Source organism: Tachyglossus aculeatus, chromosome 16 (genome assembly GCF_015852505.1).
Source record: "Tachyglossus aculeatus isolate mTacAcu1 chromosome 16, mTacAcu1.pri, whole genome shotgun sequence".
Classification (NCBI taxonomy): Eukaryota; Metazoa; Chordata; class Mammalia; order Monotremata; family Tachyglossidae; genus Tachyglossus; species Tachyglossus aculeatus.
The window spans coordinates 26,044,314-26,072,241 of NC_052081.1; the positions used below are offsets into that span (position 1 = coordinate 26,044,314).

The 27,928-nt window shown below is 46.8% G+C and overlaps 1 protein-coding gene and 2 non-coding genes across 3 annotated transcripts in view; all 3 read left to right on the plus strand.

Moving 5' to 3' along the window:
* Positions 1–6,442: 6,442 nt before the first annotated feature.
* EIF3A (eukaryotic translation initiation factor 3 subunit A) overlaps positions 6,443–27,928 on the plus strand; it is a 36,123-nt gene continuing 14,637 nt past the window's right edge. The window contains exons 1-11 of the mRNA XM_038757629.1: positions 6,443–6,546; positions 15,549–15,739; positions 16,038–16,174; positions 16,706–16,869; positions 18,616–18,815; positions 20,570–20,778; positions 22,846–23,017; positions 24,462–24,566; positions 25,515–25,613; positions 26,142–26,258; positions 27,402–27,587. Of these exons, the coding sequence (XP_038613557.1) occupies positions 6,498–6,546; positions 15,549–15,739; positions 16,038–16,174; positions 16,706–16,869; positions 18,616–18,815; positions 20,570–20,778; positions 22,846–23,017; positions 24,462–24,566; positions 25,515–25,613; positions 26,142–26,258; positions 27,402–27,587 (1,629 nt within the window). The 5' untranslated portion in view covers positions 6,443–6,497. The remainder of the gene's footprint in view (positions 6,547–15,548; positions 15,740–16,037; positions 16,175–16,705; positions 16,870–18,615; positions 18,816–20,569; positions 20,779–22,845; positions 23,018–24,461; positions 24,567–25,514; positions 25,614–26,141; positions 26,259–27,401; positions 27,588–27,928) is intronic.
* Positions 25,211–25,341, plus strand: LOC119938893. Its single transcript, XR_005454586.1, has one exon. It is a non-coding gene; the product is annotated as a small nucleolar RNA SNORA19 (small nucleolar RNA).
* Positions 25,818–25,949, plus strand: LOC119938891. Its single transcript, XR_005454584.1, has one exon. It is a non-coding gene; the product is annotated as a small nucleolar RNA SNORA19 (small nucleolar RNA).

The window sequence follows — 27,928 nt, forward strand, 5'->3', positions numbered from 1 at the left end:
CCTCACGCTGGGCTCGCGGACGTTTTGGGCCCTCCGTCAACCATCGTTTTGGGCCTGGGGAAAGATGGTCTAAATTCAGTTTGGTCCCGCCAGGTTCGACCTCCCAGTGACAGTCTCATAACGCAGTGTGGTGTTTGGATAAAATTGCATTTTCTTATTGTTTCTGGAAGCTCCTATTTATGTCCCCAGCCCTTGCGCCACGCTACGTAATTCCCCCACCTCTGTTTAAGCGCTTCAAATGCTGCCATCATCCCTTTAATCTTCTATTAGTCACCATACACCCTTCTCTTCATCTCTCCCTGTAAAACAGTTCCTCAAGCCTCCTAATGCTTTTTACTGCTTTCCCGGACGCGTCTATATTCCCCCGATTTAGAAGTTGGTCCCGAATGCTGAATTCCCGACCGGGGCTTGGGAAGTCTTTTATATACGGAGGGGCTTGATTCCTTTGACGGAAAGCCACCGGGGAAATTCAATACGGACTAAATCCATAATAGTTGTTTCGGTGAGGAGTGGGGCTTGGCTTCTTCTTTCTGAAAGCAATTTTCACTGCAAATGATTCTCCGTTGGATTGCGCTCGTGTTTCATATATGTGTCATTTTTTAGTTACAGGTTTAAGAGTTCAAGTTGGTCTTTGTACTTCTTCAAAGAAAAACGAGAGCACAGCAGGATCTGCTGCTGAGAGGGCATGCAGAAATATCCTGGTTTGGTTTTTTTAAAGGTATGTGTTAAGCGCTTACTATAATAATAATAATGATGGCATTTATTAAGCGCTTACTATGTGCAAAGCACTGTTCTAAGCGCTGGGGAGGTTACAAGGCGATGAGGCTGTCCCACAGGGGGCTCGCAGTGTTAATCCCCATTTTACAGATGAGGTAACTGAGGCACAGAGAAGTGAAGTGCCTTGCCCAGAGTCACACAGCTGATGTGTCAGCCCTTTATTTATTTATTTATTTATTTGTGCATATCTGTTCTATTTATTTTATTCTGTTAGTATGTTTGGTTTTGTTCTCTGTCTCCCCCTTTTAGACTGTGAGCCCACTGTTGGGTAGGGACTGTCTCTATACGTTGCCAATTTGTACTTCCCAAGCGCTTAGTACAGTGCTCTGCACATAGTAAGCGCTCAATAAATACGATTGATGATGATGACTTTACTAAGTACTGGGGTGGAGATAAACTAGGTGGGTCGGACACAGTCCATGTGCCACATTCATTCATTCAGTCGTATTTATTGAGCGCTTACTGTGGGCAGAGCACTGTACTAAGTGCTGGGGAGAGTACAGTGCCAAATGTCTGCTGTGTGACCTTGGGCAAGTCACTTAACTCCTCTGAGCCTCAGTTACCTCATCTGTAAAATGGGGATTAAGACTGTGAGCCCCATGTGGGACAACCTGATCACCTTGTAACCTCCCCAGCGCTTAGAACAGTGCTTCGCACATAGTAAGCGCTTAATAAATGCCATTATTATTATTATTACAATACAACAATAAGGAGACATATTCCCTGCCCACACTGAGCTTACAGTCTAGAGGGGAGGGACTGGACATTAATATAAAATAAATTATTACGACACAGGGCTCACTGTCTTAATCCCCATTTTCCAGATGAGGTGACTGAGGCACGGGGAAGTGAAGTGACTTGTCCAAGCTCACACAGCAGACAAGTGGCAGGGTGGGGATTAGAACCCAGGCCCTCGGACTCCCGGGTCTGTGTTCTTTCCACCAGGCCGCTCCCCAAGGACTAGACTGTGAGCCCACTGTTGGGTAGGGACCGTCTCTATTGCCTTCCTTTTGTGCTCCTATTGGACGTCAATCATCATCATCAATCGTATTTATTGAGCGCTTACTGCGTGCAGAGTACTGTACTAAGCGCTTGGGAAGTACAAATTGGCAACCCATAGAGACAGTCCCTACCCAACAGTGGGCTCACAGTCTAAAAGGGGGAGACGGAGAACAAAACCAAACATACTAACAAAATAAAATAAATAGGATAGATATGTACAAGTAAAATAAATAGAGTAATAAATAGGTACAACCATATATCCATATATACAGGTGGTGTGGGGAAGGGAAGGAGGTAAGATGGGGGGGATGGAGAGGGGGACGAGGGGGAGAGGAAGGAAGGGGCTCAGTCTGGGAAGGCCTCCTGGAGGAAGTGAGCTCTCGGCAGGGCCTTGAAGGGAATCGTCCATCAATCCAACGAATTAGGCCACGCCGCTTCTCTTATGTACCCGGGCCCTGTGGGGGTTGAAGGTGAGGTTGAAGATCGAATGCCCCAAGGTCACAGATCCAAGCGCAAGCTCATTCCCCGCGACAGCTCCTTCAAAATTTAAACTCCTTCAAACCTCCCGTTTCCCCCATACCCTCCGTTTCATTCTCCCTCTGGCCTGAAACTTCCTTCCCTTTCAGATCCAACAGTCCCCCATCTCTCGGCCTTCAGAAACTCCTTGCTTTGCACATAGTAAGCGCTTAATAAATGCCATTATTATTTATAATGGCATTATATTATATTAATATTATATTATTATTATTATTATTATTAACTCCTTTGAGAGGCTTTCTCCGACTCAACCTTTCACTTCTCCTCTCGGCCCGGATTCCCTCTGTGTCGGCCGTGAACTTGTCCGCGTCCCCCTTAAACAGATTCTCAAGTGTGCATCCTGAGGGAAACTGTCATTTCAGGCATTTTAACTGAAAGGCTGGTGAGACATTTAGAGAAGCAGCGTGGCTCAGTGGAAAGAGCCAGGCTTGGGAGTCAGAGGTCATGGGTTCAAATCCCGCCTCCGCCCCTTGTCTGCTGTGTGACTTGGGGCAAGTCACTCCACTTCTCTGGGCCTCAGTTCCCTCATCTGGAAAATGGAGATGAAGACTGTGAACCCCATGTGGGACAACCTGTTCACTTTGTATCCTCCCCAGCGCTTAGAACAGTGCTTTGCACATAGTAAGCACTTAATACCAAAATTATTATTATTATTAGGCCATGCTGCTTCTCATTACTACATTTTCTAATACATAATCTATTAATACATAACTCAAGTGTGCATCCTGAGGGGAAATTGTCATTTCAGGCACTTAATCAATCAATCAATCGTATTTATTAAGCGCTTACTGTGTGCAGAGCACTGTACTAAGTGCATGGGAAGTACAAGCGGGCAACATAAGCAATTAAAAAACACCAAAATTATTATTATTAGGCCACGCCGCTTCTCATTACTACGTTATCTAATACATAGTCTATTAATACATAACTCAAGCGCGCATCCTGAGGGAAAATTGTCATTTCAGGCACTTTGACGGTGAAAGGCTGGTAAGACATTCAGAGGAGCCGCGTGGCTCAGTGGGAAGAGCCCGGGCTTGAGAGTCAGAGGTCATGAGTTCTAATCCCAACTCTGCCAATTGTCAGCTGTGTGACTTTGGGCAAGTCACTTCACTTCTCTGGGCCTCAGTTGCCTCATCTGTAAAATGGGGATCATCATCATCATCAATCGTATTTATTGAGCGCTTACTATGTGCAGAGCACTGTACTAAGCTCTTGGGAAGTACAAATTGGCAACATATATTGGGGATGATTGTGAGCCCACTGTTGGGTAGGGACTGTCTCTATGTGATGCCAATTTGTACTTCCCAAGCGCTTAGTACAGTGCTCTGCACATAGTAAGCGCTCAATAAATACGATTGATTGATTGATTGATGAAGACTGTGAGCCCCACGTGGGACAACCTGATCACCTGTATCCCCCCAGCGCTTACAACAGTGCTTCGCACATAGTAAGCGCTTAACAAATGCCATCATTATTATTATTCTTCTTTGTGCCTCAGTTAACTCATTTGTACAATGGGGATGAAGACCGTGAACCCCACGTGGACAACCTGTTCACCTCGTATCCTCCCCAGCGCTTTGCACATAAGCGATTAATACCAAAATTATTATTATTAGGCCACGCTGCTTCTCATTACTACGTTATCCAATACATAATCTATTAATACATAACTCAAGTGCGCATCCTGAGGGAAAGTGCCATTTCAGGTGAGACATTCAGAGGAGCCGCGTGGCTCAGTGGAAAGAGCCCGGGCTTGGGAGCCAGAGGTCGTGGGTTCAAATCCCGGCTCCGCCACTTGTCAGCTGTGTGACTTTGGGCAAGTCACTTCACTTCTCTGGGCCTCAGTTGCCTCATCTGTAAAATGGGGATGAAGACTGAGCCCCACGTGGGGCAACCTGATCACCTTGGATCCTCCCCAGCGCTTAGAACAGTGCTTGGCATAGAGTAATCGCTTAGCAAAGGCCATTAATTATTATTATTATTATTATTATTATTATTGCGGGGAGAGCGACGAGGGACTACGGCGAAGCGCGGGTGGCTTCACCTCGCCCACTACACCTCACGTGGGTGACGTCAGCGCGGCCTCCGACGGGCGCGCGCGCATGCTCAGTGGGGCGGAGCCGCGTCCTCTGACGGGCGCTTGCGCATGCTCAGTGGGGCGGAGGGGGGGGGCGTGCGTCCTCCGACGGGCGCGTGCGCATGCTCAGTGGGGCGGAGGCGCGTCCTCCGACCGGCGGGCGCGCGCGCATGCTCAGTGGGGCGGAGGCACGTCCTCCTACGGGCGCGCGCGCATGCTCAGCACGTCCTCCGACTGGCGCGCGCGCATGCTCAGTGGGGCGGAGGTGGGGGCGTCCTCCGACTGGCGCGAGCGCATGCTCAGTGGGGCGGAGGGCGGAGGGCGCGTTTTCCGACGGGCGTGCGCATGCTCAGTGGGGCGGAGGCGCGTCCTCCTACGGGCGCACGCGCATGCTCCGTGGGGCGGAGGGGGGAGGCGCGTCCTCCGACTGGCGCGAGCGCATGCTCAGTGGGGCGGAGGGCGGGGCGGTGCGTTTTTCCGACCGGCGCGCGCGCATGTTCAGTGAGGCTCCTGTATATATGTATACAGCACCTGTATATATGGTTGTACATATTTATTACTCTATTTATTTATTTATTTATTTATTTATTTATTTTACTTGTACATTTCTATCCTATTTATTTTATTTTGTTGGTATGTTTGGTTCTGTTCTTTGTCTCCCCCTTTTAGACTGTGAGCCCACTGTTGGGTAGGGACTGCCTCTATGTGTTGCCAATTTGTACTTCCCAAGCGCTTAGTCCAGTGCTCTGCACATAGTAAGCGCTCAATAAATACGATTGATTGATTGATTGATTGATTGAGGCTGTGGTGGGCGGGGCGCATGCTCCGTGGGGCGGAGGGGGGGGCGGTGCGTCCCCCGACGGGCGCGCGCGCATGCTCCGTGGGGCGGAGGGGGGAGGTGCGTCCTCCGATTGGCGCGAGCGCATGCTCAGTGGGGCGGAGGGGGGGGGAGGCGCGTCCTCCGACTGGCGCGAGCGCATGCTCAGTGGGGCGGAGGGCGGGGCGGCGCGTTTTTCCGACCGGCGCGCGCGCATGCTCAGTGAGGCTCCTGTATATATGTATACAGCACCTGTATATATGGTTGTACATATTTATTACTCTATTTATTTATTTATTTATTTATTTTACTTGTACATTTCTATCCTATTTATTTTATTTTGTTGGTATGTTTGGTTCTGTTCTCTGTCTCCCCCTTTTAGACTGTGAGCCCACTGTTGGGTAGGGACTGCCTCTATGTGTTGCCAATTTGTACTTCCCAAGCGCTTAGTACAGTGCTCTGCACATAATAAGCGCTCAATAAATACGATTGATTGATTGATTGATTGATTGAGGCGGTGGTGGGCGGGGCGCACGCTCCGAGGGGCGGAGGGGGGCGGTGCGTCCTCCGACGGGCGCGCGCGCATGCTCAGTGGGGCGGAGGGGTGGGGGGGGCGCGTCCTCCGACTGGCGCGCGCGCATGGTCCGTGGGGCGGAGGGGGGAGGTGCGTCCTCCGATTGGCGCGCGCGCATGCTCCGTGGGGCGGAGGGGGGAGGTGCGTCCTCCGATTGGCGCGCGCGCATGCTCAGTGGGGCGGAGGTGGGGGCGTCCTCCGACTGGCGCGAGCGCATGCTCCGTGGGGCGGAGGGGGGGGAGGTGCGTCCTCCGACTGGCGCGCGCGCATGCTCCGTGGGGCGGAGGGGGGAGGTGCGTCCTCCGATTGGCGCGCGCGCATGCTCAGTGGGGCGGAGGTGGGGGCGTCCTCCGACTGGCGCGAGCGCATGCTCAGTGGGGCGGAGGGCGGGGGGGGCGCGGTTTCCGACGGGCGCGCGCGCATGCTCATTGAGGCGGTGGCGGGCGGGGCGCATGCTCAGTGGGGCGGAGGGGGGGCGGCGCGTCCCCCGACGGGCGCGCGCGCATGCTCAGTGGGGCGGCGTTGGGCGGGGCGCACGCTGAGCGGGGCGGGGCCGGCGGCCCATCCGGGTCCCTGGCGCGCCGGCGCGGCGGAGGGTGCGCGGGTCACGTGGGGCTCCCCTTTCCGCCCGGGTGTGCGTGGGGCGCGTGCGTGCGGCCCGCTCCGTCCCGCCGCGCTCCCCGTCAGCCCGCGTTGCCGCCGCCGCCGCCGCCATGCCGGCCTACTTCCAGCGCCCCGAGAATGCCCTGAAGCGGGCCAACGGTGAGTGGGGGGCACGGCCGGTCATGGCCGCCGCCGCCGATCGCCCTGGGGGGGTGGGGGTGGGGCCGCCGACCCGCTCCCCGACGGGGGCTGAGGCGGGACGGGGCTCGGGCCGCCACGGGGGCCGGAAGGAACATGGCTCCCGGGGACAATGCACGCGAACGCCCAGGCTCCTCCTCCTGCTCCCCTGCCCTCCTTCATTCATTCATTCGCTCGCTTATTCATTCAGTCATTCTGTCGTCTTCAATCAATCAATCAATCAATCGTATTTATTGAGCGCTTACTATGTGCAGAGCACTGTACTAAGCGCTTGGGAAGTACAAATTGGCATCACATAGAGACAGTCCCTACCCAACAGTGGGCTCGCAGTCTAAAAGGGGGAGCCAGAGAACAGAACCAAACATACCAACAAAATAAAATAAGTAGGATAGAAATGTACAAGTAAAATAAATAAATAAATAGATAGAGTAATAAATATGTACAGCCATATATACATATATACAGGTGCTGTGGGGAAGGGAAGGAGGTAAGACGGGAGGATGGAGAGGGGGACGAGGGGGAGAGGAAAGAAGGGGCTCAGTCTGGGAAGGCCTCCTGGAGGAGGTGAGCTCTCAGCAGGGCCTCAGAGGGTCTTCAGTGAGCGCTTACTACGTGCGAAGCGCCCGGCCCCTTCCCTCCATTTCATTTCATTTAATCGTATTTATTGAGCCCCTTCCTTCCTCTCCCCCCTCGTCCCCCTCTCCATCCCCCCGTCTTACCTCCCTCCCTTCCCCACAGCACCTGTATATATGGTTGTACCTATTTATTACTCTATTTATTTTACTCGTATATTTCTATCCTACTTATTTTATTCTGTTGGTATGTTTGGTTCTGTTCTCTGTCTCCCCCTTTTAGACTGCGAGCCCACTGTTGGGTAGGGACTGTCTCTATGTGTTGCCAATTTGTACTTCCCAAGCGCTTAGCACAGTGCTCTGCACATAGTAAGCGCTCAATAAATACGATTGATTGATTGATTATTCATTCAGTCATTCTGTCGTCTTCAGTGAGCGCTTACTACGTGCGACGCGCCCGGCCCCTTCCCTCCTTCGGTCATTCAGTCGCTTATTCATTCACTCATTCACCTATTGGGCAGCAGCATCATCATCAATCGTATTTATTGAGCGCTTCCTGTGCGCAGAGCGCTGGACTAAGCGCTTGGGAAGTCCAAGTTGGCAACATCTAGAGACGGTCCCTACCCAACAAGTGGGCTCACAGTCTAGAAGGGGGAGACAGAGAGCAAAACCAAGCATACTAACAAAATAAAATAAATAGAATAGATATGCACAAGTAAAATAAATAAATAGAGCACTTACTGTGTGTAGAGCGCCGGACTAGGCAACCGGCCCCTTCCCTCCGTCATTCATTCAGTCGCTTATTCATTCACTCATTCGCCCATTGAGCGCTTACTATGTGCGGGGCGCCGGACTAAGCGCCCGGCCCTTTCCCTCCTTCATTCATTCAGTCCCTTATTCATTCACTCATTCGCCCATTGAGCGCTTACTATGTGCGGGGCGCCGGACTAAGCGCCCGGCCCCTTCCCTCCTTCATTCATTCAGTCCCTTATTCATTCACTCATTCGCCCATTGAGCGCTTACTATGTGCGGGGCGCCGGACTAAGCGCCCGGCCCCTTCCCTCCTTCATTCATTCAGTCCCTTATTCATTCACTCATTCGCCCATTGAGCGCTTACTATGTGCGGGGCGCCGGACTAAGCGCCCGGCCCCTTCCCTCCTTCATTCATTCGCTTATTCATTCACTCATTCACCCAGTGAGCACTTACTATGTGCGGAGCGCCGGACTAAGCGCCTGGCCGTTCCCTCCTTCATTCATTCATTCGCTTATTCATTCACTCATTCGCCCATTGAGCGCTTACTGTGTGCGGGGCGCCGGACTAAGCGCCCGTCCTCTTCCCTCTTTCATTCATTCATTCGCTTATTCATTCACTCATTCGCCCATTGAGCGCTTACTATGTGCAGAGCGCCCATTAACCGCCTGGCCCTTCCCTCCTTCATTCAGTCGCTTATTCATTTACCTATTGAGCGCTTAGTATGTGCAGCTTAGTATGGGCCGGACTAAGCGCCCGGCCCCTTCCCTCCTTCATTCATTCAGTCGCTTATTCATTCACTCATTCACCCAGTGAGCGCTTAGTATGTGCGGAGCGCCTGACTAAGCGCCCGGCCCCTTCCCTGCTTCATTCATTCAGTCGCTTATTCATTCACTCATTCGCCCATTGAGCACTTACTACGTGCGGAGCGCCGGACTGAGCGCCCGGCCCCTTCCCTCCTTCATTCATTCAGTCGCTTATTCATTCATTCAGTCGCTTATTCATTCACTCATTCGCCCATTGAGCGCTTACTATGTGCGGAGCGCCGGATTATCGCCTGGCCCTTCCCTCCTTCATTCATTCAGTCGCTTATTCATTCACTCATTCACCCATTGAGCGCTTACTATGTGCGGGGCGCCGGACTAAGCGCCCGGTCCCTTCCCTCCTTCATTCATTCAGTCGCTTATTCATTCACTCATTCACCCAGTGAGCGCTTACTATGTGTGGAGCGCCGGATTAAGCGCCCGGCCCCTTTCCTCCTACATTCATTCAATCGCTTATTCATTCACTCATTTGCCCATTCAGTCGTATTCACTGAGCGCTTACTGTGTGCAGAGCGCTGGACTAAGCACCCGGCCCCTTCCCTCCTTCATTCATTCAGTCGCTTATTCATTCATTCATTCACCTATTGAGCGCTTACTATGTGCAGAGCGCCGGACTAAGCGCCCGGCCCCTTCCCTCCGTCATTCATTCAGTCGCTTATTCATTCACTCATTCGCCCATTCAGTTGTATTCACTGAGCGCTTACTGTGTGCAGAGCGCTGGACTCAGCGCCCGGCCCCTTCCCTCCTTCATTCATTCAGTCGCTTATTCATTCATTCATTCACCTATTGAGCGCTTACTATGTGCAGAGCGCCGGACTAAGCGCCCGGCCCCTTCCCTCCTTCATTCATTCAGTCGCTTATTCATTCACTCATTCGCCCATTCAGTCGTGTTCATTGAGCGCTTACTGTGTGCAGAGCGCTGGACTAAGCGCCTGGAAGGACAAGTCGGTAAGAGTGGAAAGAGCCCGGGCTTTGGAGTCAGAGGTCGTGGGTTCAAATCCCGGCTCTGCCACTTGTTAGCAGTGTGACTTTGGGCAAGATCATGTATATATGCTTGTACATATTTATTACGTTATTTTATTTGTACACATTTAATCTATTTTATTTTGTTAATATGTTCTGTTTTGTTGTCTGTCTCCCTCTTCTAGACTGTGAGCCCGCTGTCGGGTAGGGACCGTCTCTATATGTTGCCAGCTTGTACTTCCCAAGCGCTGAGTACAGTGCTCTGCGCACAGTAAGCGCTCAATAAATGCGACTGAATGAATGAATGAAAAAGCCACTTCACTTTTCTGGGCCTCAGCGACCTCACCTGTAAAATGGGGATTAAGACTGTGAGTCCCGCATGGGACAACCTGATTACTTTGTAAGCTCCCCAGCGCTTAGAACAGTGCTTTGCACATAGTAAGCGCTTCATAAAACCATCATTATTATTATTCTCTGTGCCTCAGTTACCTCATCTGTTAAATGGGGATTAAGACTGTGAGCCCCCCGTGGGACAACCTGATGACTTTGTTACCTCCCCAGCGCTTAAAACAGTGCTTTGCTCATAGTAAGCGCTTCACAAATGCCATCAGTATTATTATTCTCTGCCTCAGTTACCTCATCTGTAAAATGGGGATTAAGACTGTGAGCCCCCTGTGGGACAACCTGATTACCTTGTTACCTCTCCAGCGCTTAGAAAAGCGCTTTGCACATAGTAAGTGCTTAAAAATGCCATTATTATTATTAAGAACCCGCTGTTGGGTAGGCACCGTCTCCGATTTGTCCTTCCTAAGCGCTTAGTCTAGCGCTCTGCATACGGTAAGTGCTCCAGAAATGCGATTGAATTTGACTGAATATGATTTGTAATCATAATAATGGCGGCATTTAGTAAGCGCTTACTACGGGCAAAGCCCTGTTCTAAGCACCGGGGAGGCCTCAAAGTGGTCAGGTTGACCCAGTCAATCCCCATTTTATAGCTGAGATAACTGAGGCACAGAGAGGTGAGCTGGGAGCCCATTTTCGGGTTGGGACCGTCTCCGATTTGTCCTTCCCAAGCGCTTAGTCCAACGCTCTGCACACGGTTAAGCGCTCCAGAAATACGATTGAATGCGTGATTTGTAATCGTAATGGCGGCATTTATTAAGCGCTTACTATATGTAAAGCCCCGTTCTAAGCGCCGGGGAGGCCGCAGAGTGGTCAGGTTTGTTCCACGGGGGGCTCACAGTCAATCCCCATTTTATAGCTGAGGTAACTGAGGCACAGAGAAGTGAACTGGGAGCCCGTTGTTGGGTAAGGATTGTCTCTATATGTTGCCAACTTGTACTTCACAAGCACTTAGTACAGTGCTCTGCACACAGTGAGTGCTCAGTAAATACAGTTGAATGAATGAATGAATGAACTGACTGGCCCAAAGTCACCCAGCTGACAGTCAGCGGAGCCGGGATTAGAACCCATGACCACTGACTCCAAAGCCCGGGCTCTTTCCACGGAGCCACGCCGCTTCGTTGAGCGCTTACTGTGTTCAGAGCGCCGGACTAAGCGCCTGGGAAGGACAAGTCGGCAAGAGCCCATTGTTGGATAGGGACCGTCTCTGTTGCTGACTTGTCCTTCCCAAGCGCTTAGTCCGACGCTCTGCGCACAGTAAGTGCTCAAGAAATGCGATTGAATGAATGATTTGCAATAATAATAGTAATAATGGTGGTCTTTGTTAAGCGCTTACTATGTGCCCAGCACCGGTTCTAAGCGCTGGGGAGGATCCAAGGTGATCAGGTTGTCCCACGTGGGGCTCACGGTCTTCATCCCCATTTTACAGAAGAGGGAACTGAGGCCCGGGGAAGTGATGGGACTTGCCCAAAGTCACATCTGACAAGTGGAGGAGTCATCATCATCATCAATCGTATTTATTGAGCGCTTACTATGTGCAGAGCACTGTACTAAGCACTTGGGAAGTACAAATTGGCAACATATAGAGACAGTCCCTACCCAACAGTGGGCTCACAGTCTAGAAGGGGGAGACAGAGAACAAAACCAAACATACTAACAAAATAAATAGATATGTACAAGTAAAATAAATAAATAGAGTAATAAATATGAGTCGGAATTTGAACCCATGGCTCCCGGGGACAATGCACGCGACTCCCCAGGCTCCTCCTCCTGCAAGGCCCCGCCGCGGCCCCCTATCCCCCTGCTCCCCTTCCCGCTTTCATTCATTCGTTCAATCTCATTCATTGAGCGCTTACTGTGTGCAGAGTGCTGGACTAAGCGCTTGGGAGAGTACAACTGGCAAGAGCCCGTTGTTGGGTAGAGAGCGTCTCTATACGTTGCCGATTTGTAATAATAATAATGACGGCATTTGTTAAGCGCTTACTATGTGCCCAGCACCGGTTCTAAGCGCTGGGGAGGATCCAAGGTGATCAGGTTGTCCCCTGTGGGGCTCACAGTCTTCATCCCCATTTTACAGGCGAGGGAACCGAGGCCCTGAGAAGTGAAGTGACTGGCCCAAAGTCACACAGCTGACAAGTGGCGGAGCTGGGATTAGAACCCATGACAGCTGACTCCCAAGCCTGGGCTCTTTCCACTGAGCTACACTGCCTCTCAAGCGCTTAGTACAGTGCTCTACACACAGGAAGTGCTCAATAAATTCGATTGAAGAATGAACAGAGACGGTCCCTATACCCTTTCCCTCTCCCTTTCCATCCCCCAAGGGGGGATCCAGGCCCCACAGAGGGCGGCCCCCATTTCCAAACCGGAACTCTTCCCTCTCCAATCCCCCTTAACCCCCCACTGGTCCAACACTTCACTCTCAGACATTTTTGATCCCTTAAAATACACGATCACGATGGATCGATCCGTGAGAACGACGCCTTACCTTCCCTGCCCATGAGGGACCCAAGCCCAGCTTGGCAATTTTTATTAGTTGGGGTTTTAGAATTAAAAAAAAAATGGCATTGTGGAAAACATTTGGCCCCCAAAGAGTTTGGATTAACCCACATTCATTCAATCGTATTTATTGAGCACTTACTGTCTGCAGAGCACCGTACTAAGCGCTGAACATTGATTCTGGTGTTAATCCTTCTGCCTGAACGCACCAAGTCAAAATGGAGTGACATGTCAATTGGTGGATTAGAGACAAATTTAGAGAACCATAAAATTTAGGGAACCCTAACTTTTACTAGAACACTCGATTCCCCCTAGGAGACTGTAGGGTGAGTTTTTACCTTTTTTCCCTTATCAATCAATCGTATTTATTGAGCGCTTACTATGTGCAGAGCACTGTACTAAGCGCTTGGGAAGTACAAGTTCGTTCTGCACGCTGCCTACCCAACGTGCAGAACCACAGATATTCACTGGATCGCACAAAAGTGGTATTCTCTACGAGGTTTGAACCGCATTGCATTAGTAGGATGTTTAATCTTCATTTATGTTGAGATACTTGTAGGTGATTTACCTTGCCACCAATATGACAGATAGTCAAGAATACCCAGCCTTTCACTCGGCTGCAGAGTACTTTAGAAAGTTTAAAGCAAGTGGTAAGCGATCACAGTTTTGCCATTCCTAAGTTGTATTGAGGCGGCAACAGGAGAAATTTTAGATCACATAGGAGAAAGGAGCAAAGATGACAAGGTACTTTGAACAGTTTCATGCTCAGGAGCTAAAGTTTGGAGAGCCGTAAGAATAACTCATCCCGTTTCACATGTAAAACATGGATGTAAGTTCAAAGACTTAATGCTATTCAAATGGCTTTTTTTCTGAACCGTATTCAACTTTAAAAAAGTCTCAATATCTAGGTGCCAGCCAGCATTGTCTACAAATAGATCCATCTAGCCGGATAGCTTCAGTTTTGTGATTCCAAATATTTTTTTAAAAAATCACCATGGTGAAAAAAATTTCCTTTTAAGGATTTTTTTTAACACTGCGCATTTACTTGTTGATACAATGAATATGAATAAGTTGTACCGTGTGATAGCACTTAATACAGTGCCTGGCACGTGGCAAGTGCTTAAATTACATTAAAATTTAGAAACAGACAAACCTTTGCCTGGAAAAATTTCATAACGAATAGCTGATTTCCTCTGCAGTATTGCATTGCCAAAATTTTGTAGTTTCAGATATGGTTTCCACCTCTTGTCCCCCTCGCACTTGCATAAAAGCCCTCCCCTTTCTCCTTGCACCTGTTTGCCCAACTTTTCTCTGTCATGAAATCCTGTGTAGACTTGTTTTATTGGTATCTGGAGCATTTTGGAAAGTAGGCCGTAGAGGAAGAATAAATGACCGGTTAGGAACTGACACCTACCTAGTGTATTGGATTGTATTCTCTCATTGAGCCAGGGAATCAAGACCTTTTAGGATAAAAAAAGCTGGAATACCTTAACTTCTCCCATGGGATAGAGCAAAACTTGAGTTAAGCCCAATCAGTAGTAAACTTGCTTTGCATTTTCAGTTGAGTAATTTTTTTTAATACCTCAGAGTCCATACTGTAGACCCAAATTGTGTAATTTGGCATAACCAAGTTTAAAGCAAGTCTGTGGAAGATCTCACTTTACCTGTGGCCGACTACTAGGATATTGAAAGAATTAGAAGTGAGATGACTAGTGCAAAACTGCCAGTTGGCAAGAACTGTTCGCCAACTCTTTTGGTTTATTTATTTTAGTTTGCGAGCACACGCTGAAGTTGTTTGCGAATTGCACTGGAGTCAGGGACTTTTTTTGTGAGGACTAGGTTTAAGGGACCAGAGTCCCTCCATGACCTTAGGAGAAAGAAGGGAGAAGGGGCTGATCGTGACTGAGTTCCAAATGGGCAGGGCAGCAGACTCAGGAAGGCCCTTCAATCAATCAATCAATCAATTAATCAATCAGTCGTATTTATTGAGCGCTTCACTGAAACACACTGTATGTCCTAAGCCCCTCCTCTCACTATATTTGGTGTTTTTACCCTTGTAAAAACATAGAAGCATAGACTCTGGAAAAGAAGTTTAATAAATTACAACTAAATAGTGTCTGTTTATATTACCGTTGCCCCGTGTGATCTTATTGAGCTGTAATATGCTCCAAAATATGGGCGGATTTATTAATTACCTATTCATATGTAGAAAGCAGACTGCTTTCCTTATGTGGCTAATATTAATCAGCTAAATTTCTCAGAAGATTCTCTTACGGCCCAAATAACCCATCAGCTCATTAAAGTCTACGATTGGGTTGCGCATAGTGGCGCGCAGAGTGTCGGTAGCGGAGAACGAGGTTCTACTTCATCCAAAGTTATTTTAGGACTTACTGACCTCTACCCTGTAGTTTCTTTGGGCACAGTTTGGTGCGATTGCTCTGAGTTGTAGAAATGTTGTTTTTGTTTTCCACAAGTCAGAATGGAAGCCCGATGGAAGACGTGAGAATAGGAGGCAATTGAGTAGTGATAGTAGGTTCGTATTAAACCCGGAGCTGCAGTTACGAAGGCAAGTCGCGGTGCGTGAAGGGATCTGCAAAGTTTTCTGGTTAAATTAACTCAGATGAATTTAAGCGATGGGAATAATGGTTGATTTCCATTTTTTGTGCCCCTGGGAAAGGACAAGATAGGTGGGATTAAGGGTTTACCTGCCGCAGGAGGTAATCACAAAAAAATCCAAAAATCTCTTTTCAATTCTGTACTGAGCTTTGTGCTAAACTCATAATTTTAGCCACTGTGGAGTTAATTTCACTTCAGTAATTCTGGATTTGCTCTGTTGGTAATCATTCTTCAGAATAAAGGAAATAAAGTTCCAAGTGGGGAATGTGAAACCTAAAAAACGGAAGTGTAGTCCTGTGGGTTGATTAGCAGTTGATTCATTCCGAATTTTGTTCGCAGAGTTTCTCGAAGTTGGAAAGAAACAGCCCGCCCTTGATGTTCTTTATGATGTTATGAAAAGTAAAAAACATCGAACATGGCAAAAGATACACGAGCCTATTATGCTGAAGTACCTAGAGCTCTGTGTGGATCTTCGCAAGAGTCACCTGGCTAAGGAAGGATTGTACCAGTACAAGAATATTTGCCAGCAGGTAGGAATTGCGGGAAATGTTGGTTCATTTTTGACGCTCCCAATTTTGGTAGGCCTTTTAAATGGTCACCCGAAGTTCCTGCTTGACCCCGTGGTTTTAAGGTGTATCGTACGGTCAGTGTATTGCAAAATAAGCTTTACGCTTCAGAACATTTTTGGTTCATGGAATCAGTCAGTGGTATCAAGCACTTACCATACGCAGAGCGTTGTACTAAGTGCTTGGCAGAGTACAGTACAATAGAATTGGTAGACTGAAAAGACATTTCTGGCGGTTTTTTTTTGTTGTTTTGTTTTTTTAGGTGAACATCAAATCCTTGGAAGATGTAGTTAGGGCCTATTTGAAGCTCGCAGAAGAAAAAACAGAAGCTGCTAAAGAAGAATCCCAGCAAATGGTCTTAGATATAGAAGACCTGGATAATATTCAAACTCCGGAGAGGTAAAAGGAATAAATGAATAATACTTTTGGGGTAGCGGTTGTTTTTAGCTTGCCTTGCTAAAGTAGACCATTATCAAGGGTCAGGATTTTCAGCAGGGGTGCCTAGTGGAAAGAGTACTGACTTGGGAGTCAGAGGTCTTGGATTCTAATTGTGGCTCTGCCACCTGACTGTCGTGCGACTGGGCAGAGCACTTAACTTCTTTGTGCCTCAGTTACCTCATCTGTGAAATGGGGATAAAATACCCGTTCTCTTCCTTAAACTGTGAGCCACATATGTAACAGGGGCGGAATCCAATTCTCTTATATCATCAGTCCCAGCGTTTGGCAAGAGTAAGCATTTCTCAAATACCACAGTTTTCCCATAGAAACAGACACCATGGTATGGTTTAGACGCGGAAAAATGGAAGTTGCATAGTAGAAATTAATAGTTGTGGAAGTTAGGGCCTCTTTGTAACCGTTAATTTCAGAATGTGGCATAGACTGAGACGGTGGGAAGTTATGCTTAACGAAGCTTTTCCTTCTGATTCGTAGTGTTCTTTTGAGTGCCGTAAGCGGTGAAGATACTCAGGATCGTACCGATCGACTGCTTCTGACTCCTTGGGTTAAATTTCTGTGGGAATCCTACCGCCAGTGTTTGGACCTTCTTCGAAACAATTCTAGAGTGGAGCGCCTCTACCATGATATTGCCCAGCAAGGTGAAACAAGAACAGGGAATTGGGAGGCATTTATTTCACGTTTCCAATGGAAAATGTATCGGGATCCTGTTTATAACACAGGGCTTGGGTTGATAAAAATTGGCATGCATACGATCGGGGCTGTGATATTTTGAGTTCTCTTTCTCAAGCCCCAGAATTTACAGAGTGGGGAAGAGGAGAGGCGTTAGGAATTAGTTTTCCCCGTCAGTATCGTTCAGGAAAGTATCGCCTAGCCCTTAAATTGGAAACTGAGAGATGATTATTTTATTTGCTAAACTTCCGTGCGTAGTCCGAACCCAACACAACAAGAAAGCGCTTGATAAATACTTAATGTGACGCCTTCATTTTGTAGGTGAGGAGCAGATGAGATTCCTAATGTACCCTGGGTCGGGGGCTGTTTGAGCTGGGGTTTAAACTCAAGACTTCTTCGCTCACATAAATGGATCGTGTTTCAAGCTGCGGGCATTTACTGATCTGATAGTGAGAGAAAAATAGCCCTTCACACCTGCTTTTAATCAAGTTCCAGATAACCTGCACATCAGACCTCAGTGATAGCCTTTCAGCTTGTCTTCTTATGAGGCCGAGAATACACTGTAGTATAATGTGGTTAACTGAACCAGATTTCTGGGCATTTTATCGAGCAATTCCCGTATTTCTGGTACCCTAGGTAATGTCACCACTTAATGTAATTATGAGAATCTTAATGCACTTACCTTAGAGGCCCCATCAGCTGGAAGCGGGGCGATGATCAACAGCAATAACTGAGGGCCAGGAGGTCGATCGAGGTCATGGAAAGCTTACCCCTGCTCACCTCTTCTAGTCCCCCCACTGAACCAGAGAAAGAACCAGTTCCCCATTGCTGCCTCATGCACTGAAGCTCTTGCTTCTTGGGGAGAGCTGCAGGACTGATTTGATTAGTTAGACACTCCAGTTGTACGTCCATGAGTTTTGGATCATTTTGGTTGATTTAGGTTTCAGGCCAGTGAAGTAACCAACTTATTTAAGGCCAGATGGGACACCAGGTTCTGGGGAGAATGACACTAACTTGGAAGTGATTCTGCACCTTCGTACGCTGTAGTGTAGATCTGGATCCTTTGGAAAGAAAGCCCAAATACTCCTGTGGGGAGGAAATTAGCTGAAGTACTTTAAAACAGCACCATTTCTTAGCATCCTAAGTAAACTTTTGCTTAAAATTTGAAAAGAAGCTGACCCCAACTGCCGTGTGATTCAGACTTGAAAATGTTTTTGATGCAACCCGTGTTCAATCCCAGAAAATTGTCTGAAAACATAAAGTTTTGCCATGGGCTACCATTTGTAAATCAATCAATCAATCAGTCGTATTTATTGAGCGCTTACTGTGTGCAGAGCACTGTACTAAGCGCTTGGGAAGTACAAGTTGGCAACACAATATGGACCACAGGACTCTAGAGACCCAGATGTATTTTAAGGAAATTTGATAGGAGTACTAGAATGTTTCCTTACAGAACTTAAGGTTTTGTATTGCATTGTAAGTCTGGCTTTCTGGGCGATCTGTATACTGCTTTAGAGTATACAGACCACTATTGTTTTGCTCAGAGGTGGAGTATGTGAGGGTTTCCATTCCAAATGAGCTCATTTCTCTGCCTAGAAAACTTATTCTGGTTTAACGGTATGTCGTCCAAAGTATTACAAGTGAACACTGCCCCTCAAAATTAAAGTGAGAACTCACGGCACCGGTGAAGTTAACCCATCCGTCTAATCCTCCAGCTTTCAGATTTTGCCTGCAATATACCCGTAAGGCCGAATTCCGTAAATTATGTGACAACCTGAGGATGCATTTAACTCAGATCCAACGCCACCACAATCAGAGTACCGCAATCAATCTCAATAATCCTGAGAGCCAGTCGATGCATCTGGAAACCAGGCTTGTGCAGCTGGACAGTGCCATCAGCATGGAACTCTGGCAGGTATGTGGGGAGGGGGTTTAGATGATGGCCCGGGGAGAATAGGGCCTGTGAAAAGCTGACTCCCGTTTGGCAGCAGACTCTGAATTCCAAAGTAGTCAGTCGATAGATTTACTAGTGCCATGACTCATAGGTGAGGAATAAACCGTGCTTTGACTCGAGCAGTATGCACGGCAAAAAGCGGCCATGCTTCAATCAGTGGTATTTATTGAGTCATTCCTGGGTGTCCTAACCTCTTGGGACGGCGCAGTAGAGCACAGTCAGTAGGAATGGTTGCAGCCTAGAAAGGGGGAGGCAGACATTAATAGAAGGAAGTTCTCGATCTGTTCATAAGTGCCGTGGGGCTGAGGATGGGGTGAATATCAAGTGCCCAAAGAGGACGGTCCCAAGTGCATAGATGCAGAAAGGAAGAGGTGCTGGGGAGAAAAAGAGGGTTTAGTCAGGGAAGGCCTCTTGGAGGAGATGTGACCCTTAAGGCCCTGAAGGTGGGGAGAGTCTAGTGTTTCTAGTGTATATGGACGGGGAGGGAGTTGCCGGCTAAGGGGAGGATGTGGGCAAGGGCAAGCCGACGAAATAGACGAGATTGAGGTACAGTGAGCCAACCGGCACTAGAGGAGTAAATTTGTGCGGGCTGGGTTGGAGTGGATGTGAGGTAAGGTAGGAGGGGGCAAGCTGCTCGAGTGCTTTAAAGCCAACGGTGAGGAGTTTCTGGCGGGTGTGGAGGTGGGTGGGCAACCACCGGAGGTTCTTGAGCAGCGGGGAGATGCGGACTGAGCGTAGCTTTTTAGAAAAATGGGTCTGGGCGGAGGAGTGAAGTATGGGCTGGAGTAGGGAGAGACAAGGCAGGGAGGCTGATAATGGAAATCAAGTGGGACAGGATAAGTGTTTGCTTCTTGCTGATAAACTCTGGCAAGTCATTCAGTTCCATATCTGGCTTCTTTATAAAGAAAAATCTACAAAGGTTCTTCCTCTACATAAGCTATTAACAGTTTTTTTTCTTGGTTTCCTGATGAAGTATAATTCGGCTAAAAGTCAGTTTAAGTTTATTGGGGGAAGAGAAGGGAAAACAAGATCGATCTTTCAGGTGTCCTTTGGACTTCATTGGTAAATACACCTCTGTTTTTCACAAGTGAGAAGCAGCATGGCCTAGTGGAAAGAGCACGGGCCTGAGTCAGAAGACCTGGTTTCTAATCCGAGTTTGGCCACCTCTCTGCCGTGTGACCATGGGCAAGTCGCATAACTTCTCTGTGCCTCAGTTAACTTATCTGTAAAATGGGGATTAAGACTGCGCCCGTGTGGGACATGGAATGCGTCCAACCTGATGATATCGTATCTACCCCAGTGCTTACTGCAGTAGCTGGCACATACTGCACTTTACAAATGCCAGTAGAATAAAATTCTCCTTTTGAGTAGGGGTTCGGAAATGACTCGACGGCATGTAATAATAATAAAATCATTTAGCAATATTTAGTTATTATACCTGACATTTTCCCAATGGTAGGATTGCCCAAGATAAAAAATCTGAATGATTGGAGTCTGCTGTCAAACAATGGTTGAGCTTTGGTCCTGAGAACCTGTGGGGAAAAAATTGATAATAGTGGTAGTGGCATGTGTAGTATTAGTTTCCTTATATGTGATTCTGAGCGAATGCTGTAACTTTTTTTTTTTTGCATGCTTGAATGAACGATTACTGAATTTATAATTATCCTCACAAATGACAAGGCTAAACAAGGGTTGGGCCTTTTTTCCCCTTCTAGGAAGCTTTCAAAGCAGTGGAAGATATTCACGGGTTATTTTCCCTGTCTAAAAAACCTCCTAAACCCCAGTTGATGGCTAATTACTATAACAAAGTGTCTACTGTCTTTTGGAAATCTGGGAATGCCCTTTTCCATGCATCCACTCTCCATCGACTTTATCACCTGTCCAGAGAAATGAGAAAGAATCTCACTCAGGAAGAGATGCAAAGGTGAGATTATTCTATAAACCTTAACTTGTAACTTTAAGAACAACTTCATTTAAGAAGCAGTGTGGCCTAGTGTATAGAGCACAGCCTGAAAGTCAGAAGGACTTGTTTTCTAATCCCAGCTCTGTCACTTGTCTGCTGAGAGACTTTGGGTAAGTCACTTAACTTCTGGGCCTCAATGACCTCATCTCTGAAAGGACCAAGTTCCTAAATGGGCAGTCTCAAAGATGTGGAGAAGTATTTCTTGATAAGCACATGCATATCCCTACAGTTTGTTTTCTATTTCAGTTATTGACATCTTTTCCGGATGGAGAGTTTGTAAGTTGTTAATTGAATTAGGCTCCTATTGTGTGGGCATCACCGTAGTAAACCCTGGGAAATACATAATGTTGATGGTAGAAAACAATGAGTCGAACCTGTTAAATTTGGAGTCTTTGGAGACATCACTGAAGTCTGCATTGAGTATTGTTTCAAAATTAAATGTCAATCCTAGCCAGTTGAGCCTGAGACCGTATAGTCGAATGAAAACAGGAAGACGTCAAGGTTTTATTATGTGATAAAGGTGAGAACATCTTAAGGAAACCGGAATGGGAAAAAGACCAGAAAGTAAGCAGGTAAAACCTGTTTTTCATCTGAGGATATATGAGGTCACTGGCAGCCTTGCGACCTCGCTAGTGTGATCTGTTGAGCACGCAGCTGCACGAGGCCTGCAACGGTTGTCTGTCCGAAGCGAGCGCCCCATCGCTGGCTCCTTCCCCTAGTTCTGCCGGGCGTCCGCTCCTCCACCTACTCTTCCGAATACCTTTTGCAAGCTCTGGCACAAGATCCATCTTCGTATACCAAATGTTTTGGTCAATCAGTGGTATTTATCGAGAGCTTACTGTGTACAGCCTACTGTACTAAGCTCTTGGAAGAGTACGACGTAACAGAGTTGGTGAGCGTGTTCCCTGCCCACAAGGAGCGTACCTTCTGCAGTGCAGTCCATTTGCAAATTAGGAAGCTCTTGGGGCCCTGTGGAAAGAATGTGGATCTGAGAATCGGGAGACCTGGGTCTTATTCCAGCTCTCCACTTGCCTGTGGGCTGACTGGGCAAGTCACTTCACTTCTGGGTCTCATAATTTCCTGAAGATGGAAAATGTATGTTCTCCTTTTTTTGTCTTTAGATTGTGAACCACTTGGGATAGGGACTTTATCCATCCTGGTGATTTTGTATCCACCACAATGCTTAGGACAGTAGTCGGCACATAAGAAGTGCTTAGTGAAAACCATTATCATTAAATGTTTGACAAATTGGGCATTTTAAAGTGAACTTTTATCTGCCGTGAGGGGCCTACCCTTTCAGCAGGTAGTTTGCTGTGATATTTCATCTGTCGCTTAACTCTGCTAAAGAAATAGTTTCGATCTATTCGCGTTACTCTCAGAATTAATTCACGTGATACTTCAGAATATAGAGTAATATAGAGTAACCCAAGTGTAAAAAGTCTTTGCTTGATCTAGGGACAGAACCCAAATGTTCTAAGACAGGTATTTCACTTTTTGTTGTATGATTCCTCGCCCCTTATTCTCCAAGGCACAAATCCAAGATTTCAGAATGTAAGAGCCTAATAGAGTTGGTTCTTGGGTAACATTTTTTTGTTTATTTTTGGTCTTTAAGCACTTAACTTTGTGCCAGGCAGATACAAGATTATCAGGTTGGAACTCGGTCCATGTCCCATTTTACAGATGAGGTAACCGAGGCAGAGAGAAGTAAAGTGAGTTGCCTGAAGTCAGACAGCAGACAAGTGATGGAGCCGGATTAGAACGCAGGTCCTGCTGATTCCCACGCCCGTGCTCATATTGATGTCTCTCTCCTTTTCTAGACTGTAAGCTCATTATGGGCAGGGAACCTGCCTGCTAATTCTGTTGTACTCTCCCAAATGCTTAGTACAGTGCTCTGCACATAGTAAATACCATTGAGTGATATATAGGCTAGCGTTACATGTATGGAGTCTCCAGAATCGGAAGGGATTACGGTCGGCATAAAATGGAAAGGTTGCCAGTTTTAATACCATCTGTCTTTATTCTTAACAGAATGTCAACGAGAGTTCTCTTGGCCACACTGTCCATTCCTATTACTCCTGAGCGTACTGACATTGCCCGTCTTCTGGATATGGATGGCATCATAGTAGAAAAGCAGCGACGTTTAGCAACGCTTTTGGGCCTTCAGGCCCCACCCACCCGCATTGTTCTTATCAACGATATGGTAAGCATCAGTTGGGGGGGTTCATTGAATTCCAAAAAATTCGAAGTTGGTCAGGCGCTCAGAAACATGAAGAAAAAATGTTCGATTTCTTTGGATCAATCGATCGTACTTATTGAGAGCTTACTCTGTGCCGAGCACCGTGCTGAGCGCTTGGGAGAGGACCTGATGAGAGGGTTGGTAATAATGGCATTTATTAAGCGCTTACTATGTGCAAAGCACTGTTCTAAGCACTGGGGAGGTTACAAGGTGATCTGGTTGTCCCGGGGGTACGGGGGTGTTGGTAGACGCATTCCCTGCCCACGGTAATTTGGGAAAGAGCGTGATCTGGTGGAAAGCGCGTGGACTTGGAAGTCAGAGGACCTGGATTCCAAGCCCGGCTCCCTCATGGTACCTGCTGTGTTACCCTGGACAAGTCATTTAACTTGTACGCCTCAGGTTCCGCATCTGCAAAATGTGTATTGAATACCTTTTATGCCTCCTACTTAGACAGTGAATCCCATGGGATCTGGGACCTGATTATCTTGTTCCACCTAAGTGCTTGGCACATAATACTTAACAGATACCATTATCGCTATTGGGGATTGGGACAACTCCATGTTATAAGCCCTTAGCGATAAATTGGCAAATACTCGCCCTAAAATTTAGAAAGTATTATCTGGAGGCGCTGCTCTACAGATAGCACGTTTGAATGGTGGAATTCCAGTTGGAGATTGCAAAGCAGGTAAGAAGGGTGTATGATTTATTGGGAAGTTGCAGGAAAACTAGTAGAAATATGTGGATACATTCTACATTCCTGGATTCCAGGAATTCCTGAATTCCAACCTGATTCCAGTTTCCCTGAAGTCCTTCCCATGTCCCCTCCCGGTACCTCATAGAAATGGCTGTGCGCTCTTGGGTTTTGACTACTCTCTGTACTTTAGCGGAAACAGCGTTCACTTGGGGAAATAGAAATTGCCGTGATGGCCTTTATCAATCAGTCGATGGTATTTGTGTAGGATTGCTGGTTTTCTAGTTTTTGAACAGATGTGTACATTTTCAGGACAAGGAAACTGGATCACTTGGAGATTAAGTGAGCTGTAGATTTTGAAATCGAGAGCACGAGCCTGGGAGTTGGAAGGACCTGAGTTCTCATTCCAGCTCCACCACTTGGCTGCTGTGCGATCTTGGGCAAATCACTTAACGTCTCTGGGCCTCAGTTACCTCATCCTTAGAATATGTGGGATGTGGACTGTGTCCAACCGGATTAGCTTGTTTGTCTCTCAGCTCTTATTACAGTGCCCGGCGCATAGTAAGCGCTTAAATGCCTTTAAAAATTATCTTTCCATGGATACTACGTGCTTAATCTCGTAGAATTAATTTCAGGATTTTCTTTTTTTTTTTTTTTATGAAACATGGATGGTGCAGCTTTTAACAGACAGATTAATAATATTTAATTGTATTTTAGGTGCGATTCAATGTACTGCAATATGTTGTTCCGGAAGTGAAAGACCTTTACAATTGGTTGGAAGTGGAATTCAATCCACTAAAACTATGTGACCGAGTTAAAAAGGTAGGCCATTATTTTGAAAATCTGTTTTTCCGTTAAGGTAAAATACGATGCTTGTTGGTACTTTATATCTTGTTGGTACTTAGTAGTGGAGTAAGCCATGACTGGAATGCAAAGCATTCATTCACAGTGGAAGCAGTTGTGCTTTCCAAAGGGCTTAATACAGTGCTCTGCACACAATAAGCGCTCAATAAATACGATTGAATAATGGAGCAGCGTGGCTCAGCGGGAAGAGCACGGGCTTGGGAGACGGAGGTCATGAGTTCTAATCCTGGCTCCGCCAGCTGTGTGACCTTGGGCAAGCCACTTAACTTCTGTGCCTCAGTTACCTCATCTGTAAAATGGGGACTAAGACTGTGAGCCTCATGTGGGACAACCTGATAACCTCGTGTTCCCCCTAGCACTTAGAACAGCGCTTGGCACATAGCAGGCGCTTAACAAATACCATCATTATTATTATTATTATTATTATTATTATTATTATTATTAGCATTAAAAATGGGGATTAAGACTGTGAGCCCCACGTGGGACAACCTGGTTACCTTGTATCTACCCCAGTGTTCAGTACAGTGCTTGGCACACAGTAAGCGCTTAACAAATACCATAATTATTATTATTATGACCATACGAAGGGCACTCCTTTAGACAAGCACATTCCACTGTCTTTTTTTCTATCCTGGAGGGAAAAAAGCAATTTCTGTTGTGCTATATATGAACTTGAAGGTAAATTAGCAGCATGTCTAATACAGCCATTGCTGTCAGTCCCCTTCATACAGTTTTTGGAGAACCGTTATCCAAAACGTTAAAGGTTTTGAATATTCTAGATAGCTTTTCAATGCTCAAAGGGAAAAATAATCCGAAGAGTTTCGTTGTGGTCTTTTCATGTCTAATTTGCTGTTGTCACTTCAGTATGTGTAATTTGGACTTTTACCTGCTGGATTCTGATAATAGGTTCTAAACTGGGTGAAAGAGCAAGCCGAAAAGGAGCCTGAATTGCAACAGTATGTTCTGCAACTGCAAAACAACACCATTCTCAGACTTCTGCAGCAGGTTTGAATAGAAAGAGATTATTCTAGTGAAATGTAATGGATCTGTGGTGCTTTAAAATTAATTTCAGTTGTCAAGTCTCAAAGTCAACCTTGCTTTGTTTTATAGAGAATTTGTATTTACGAAAATTGCCTCCTAACCTTATCGATTTCTAGATTATTTTCAGACATTTATTTATCTTCTTCTAGAATGCTCATTGTTGTATGTGTGCACATTTCATTGACCTGCTCTCATTGCATTGTTAAGCAGTGTTATTTCTGATGTGCTATATAAACTGTTGAAGGTTAATTAGCAGCACAGCTCTATATAGTAAATGCTGCCAGTCCCCTTCAAACAAATACAGACTTCAGTTTTTCTCCAACAATTCCGTAGTCTCCTAATCGAGGAGCTAGCCCAATTCTATATGGAAAACAAAGTTTAGAGTACACGCTAATTGAAAGAGGTGAGAGCAGCCTGGATGAGAGTTTCGTTTTTGCTGGTGGTGTTTTTCTCGGAAGAAAAAGATCAAACCGATCTACCGTTTTTCTGCAGGTGGCACAGATTTATCAGAGCATCGAGTTTTCTCGTTTGGCTTCTCTAGTTCCTTTTGTTGATGCTTTCCAGTTGGAACGAGCTATCGTAGATGCAGCCCGACACTGTGACTTACAGGTAAGCGGCTCAGAAAGATCATTGTACACGGAGAGCTGTTTCCAAAGATCCCAGGAAAAAGCGGGTCTCTTTCTGAGCATTTTCTGATGTGGGCTCCAACGTGTAATTTTTGATGGGTTTGGTCAGAATAATCTGAGGTGGTATACTTGCTGAGGGAAAGGATTATGTCGTTTATATTTTATGCTCTCCGGAGGACAGTTCGGGGCTTTGCGCTCAGCGGAGTCTCAAAGCCCGTGGTGATAACTGAGCTCTTGTGACTTCACCTGAGTAAATCATCAGGTCGCTGAGCAACGTGCCCATGCTGGGTAGAGGCATGCTAACTCCAAGCCAACTCTCTTGGACTCGATAATTGAGGTTATTGAACCCATAGCCGCAGCCGGGCATCGGTTCTATGTGGACGTCACTGGTCCCCAAGAAGTCCACACTAAAGTGAATAAAGGCAGAGGAGAGTCCCCGGGGCCTCAAAAGAACTGTGGGGGAGAATTGGGAGAACCACCCCAAAATGACTACCATAAGCTAGCCCGAAATGACTTTGGCGAGTTGACTGAGTCCAGGCTCGCTGACTTCACCGGATTTGGAGGTCTAGAAGACTTCTGTCACATCATCACTGATGAGTACCATAAGCACTTGCTTGAAGAAATACATTTTCCCCTCTAACTGCCCGATTCGAAATTATCATCATCATTACATTAAGTGCCAAGATCTCACCTGCAAACTTATTTCTCTTAACATGCGGCCTAGGTCTTTTAGTTCTATGAGTGCCCAGAAGTTCACTCCCTAACCATTCTTACCCAGTCCTTATCGCATCTTCTAGACTGTGAGCCCGCTGTTGGGTAGGGACCGTCTCTATATGTTGCCAACTTGTACTTCCCAAGCGCTTAGTACAGTGCTCTGCACACAGTAAGCGCTCAATAAATATGATTGAATGAATGAATGAATGAATCATCACCACTAGCTAGACTTTTATCTAGTGAGCTGTTTCTCCCGCTAGCCTCTTTTCACCTTGCCAGATGGCAGAGGGGAATAGAATCATACTTTCGTTCACGTGTTGACGTAGTTAATTCAGTTCCTATACGGGTGGGATATATATGAAACTGTATTAGGTAATCTGTACTAACAAATTCTTATATTTAACTTACAAAGGTTCGCATTGATCATACTTCTCGAACGTTAAGTTTTGGATCAGACTTGAATTTTTCCACTCGAGAAGATGCCCCAGTCGGTCCTCATCTGCAGAGCATGCCTTCTGAGCAGATTAGAAATCAGCTGACTGCTATGTCTTCAGTTCTTGCAAAGGCCCTGGAAGTCATTAAACCTGCTCATGTACTGGTAAGAAACTGAGCCTTCGGAGGGGGTAGTATTCAGTTTTTTTTTTTTTTTTTTTTAATAGACTAAGTTAACTACAAGTTCACATTTACCACTGAAACATTCAGAGGCTTTCCTTTCCTCAGGTTCTGGACACCTTCCCGTTTTCTTCTCCATCCTCTCTTCCTAGTCATTCCCATGTTCACCTCTCTTCCCCTGTTTTCCTTGTGTCTTTGACTCGCTCTTATCCGCGACTCCCAACTTCCTTACTTTGCCACGTCCGTCTTTTGGGGCTTCTGTTTCTTTCTCTGTTAGCGTCAGTTTGCCTGTGTTTGGGTTGTCGTGTATCAGTGTAGCTTTGTGTC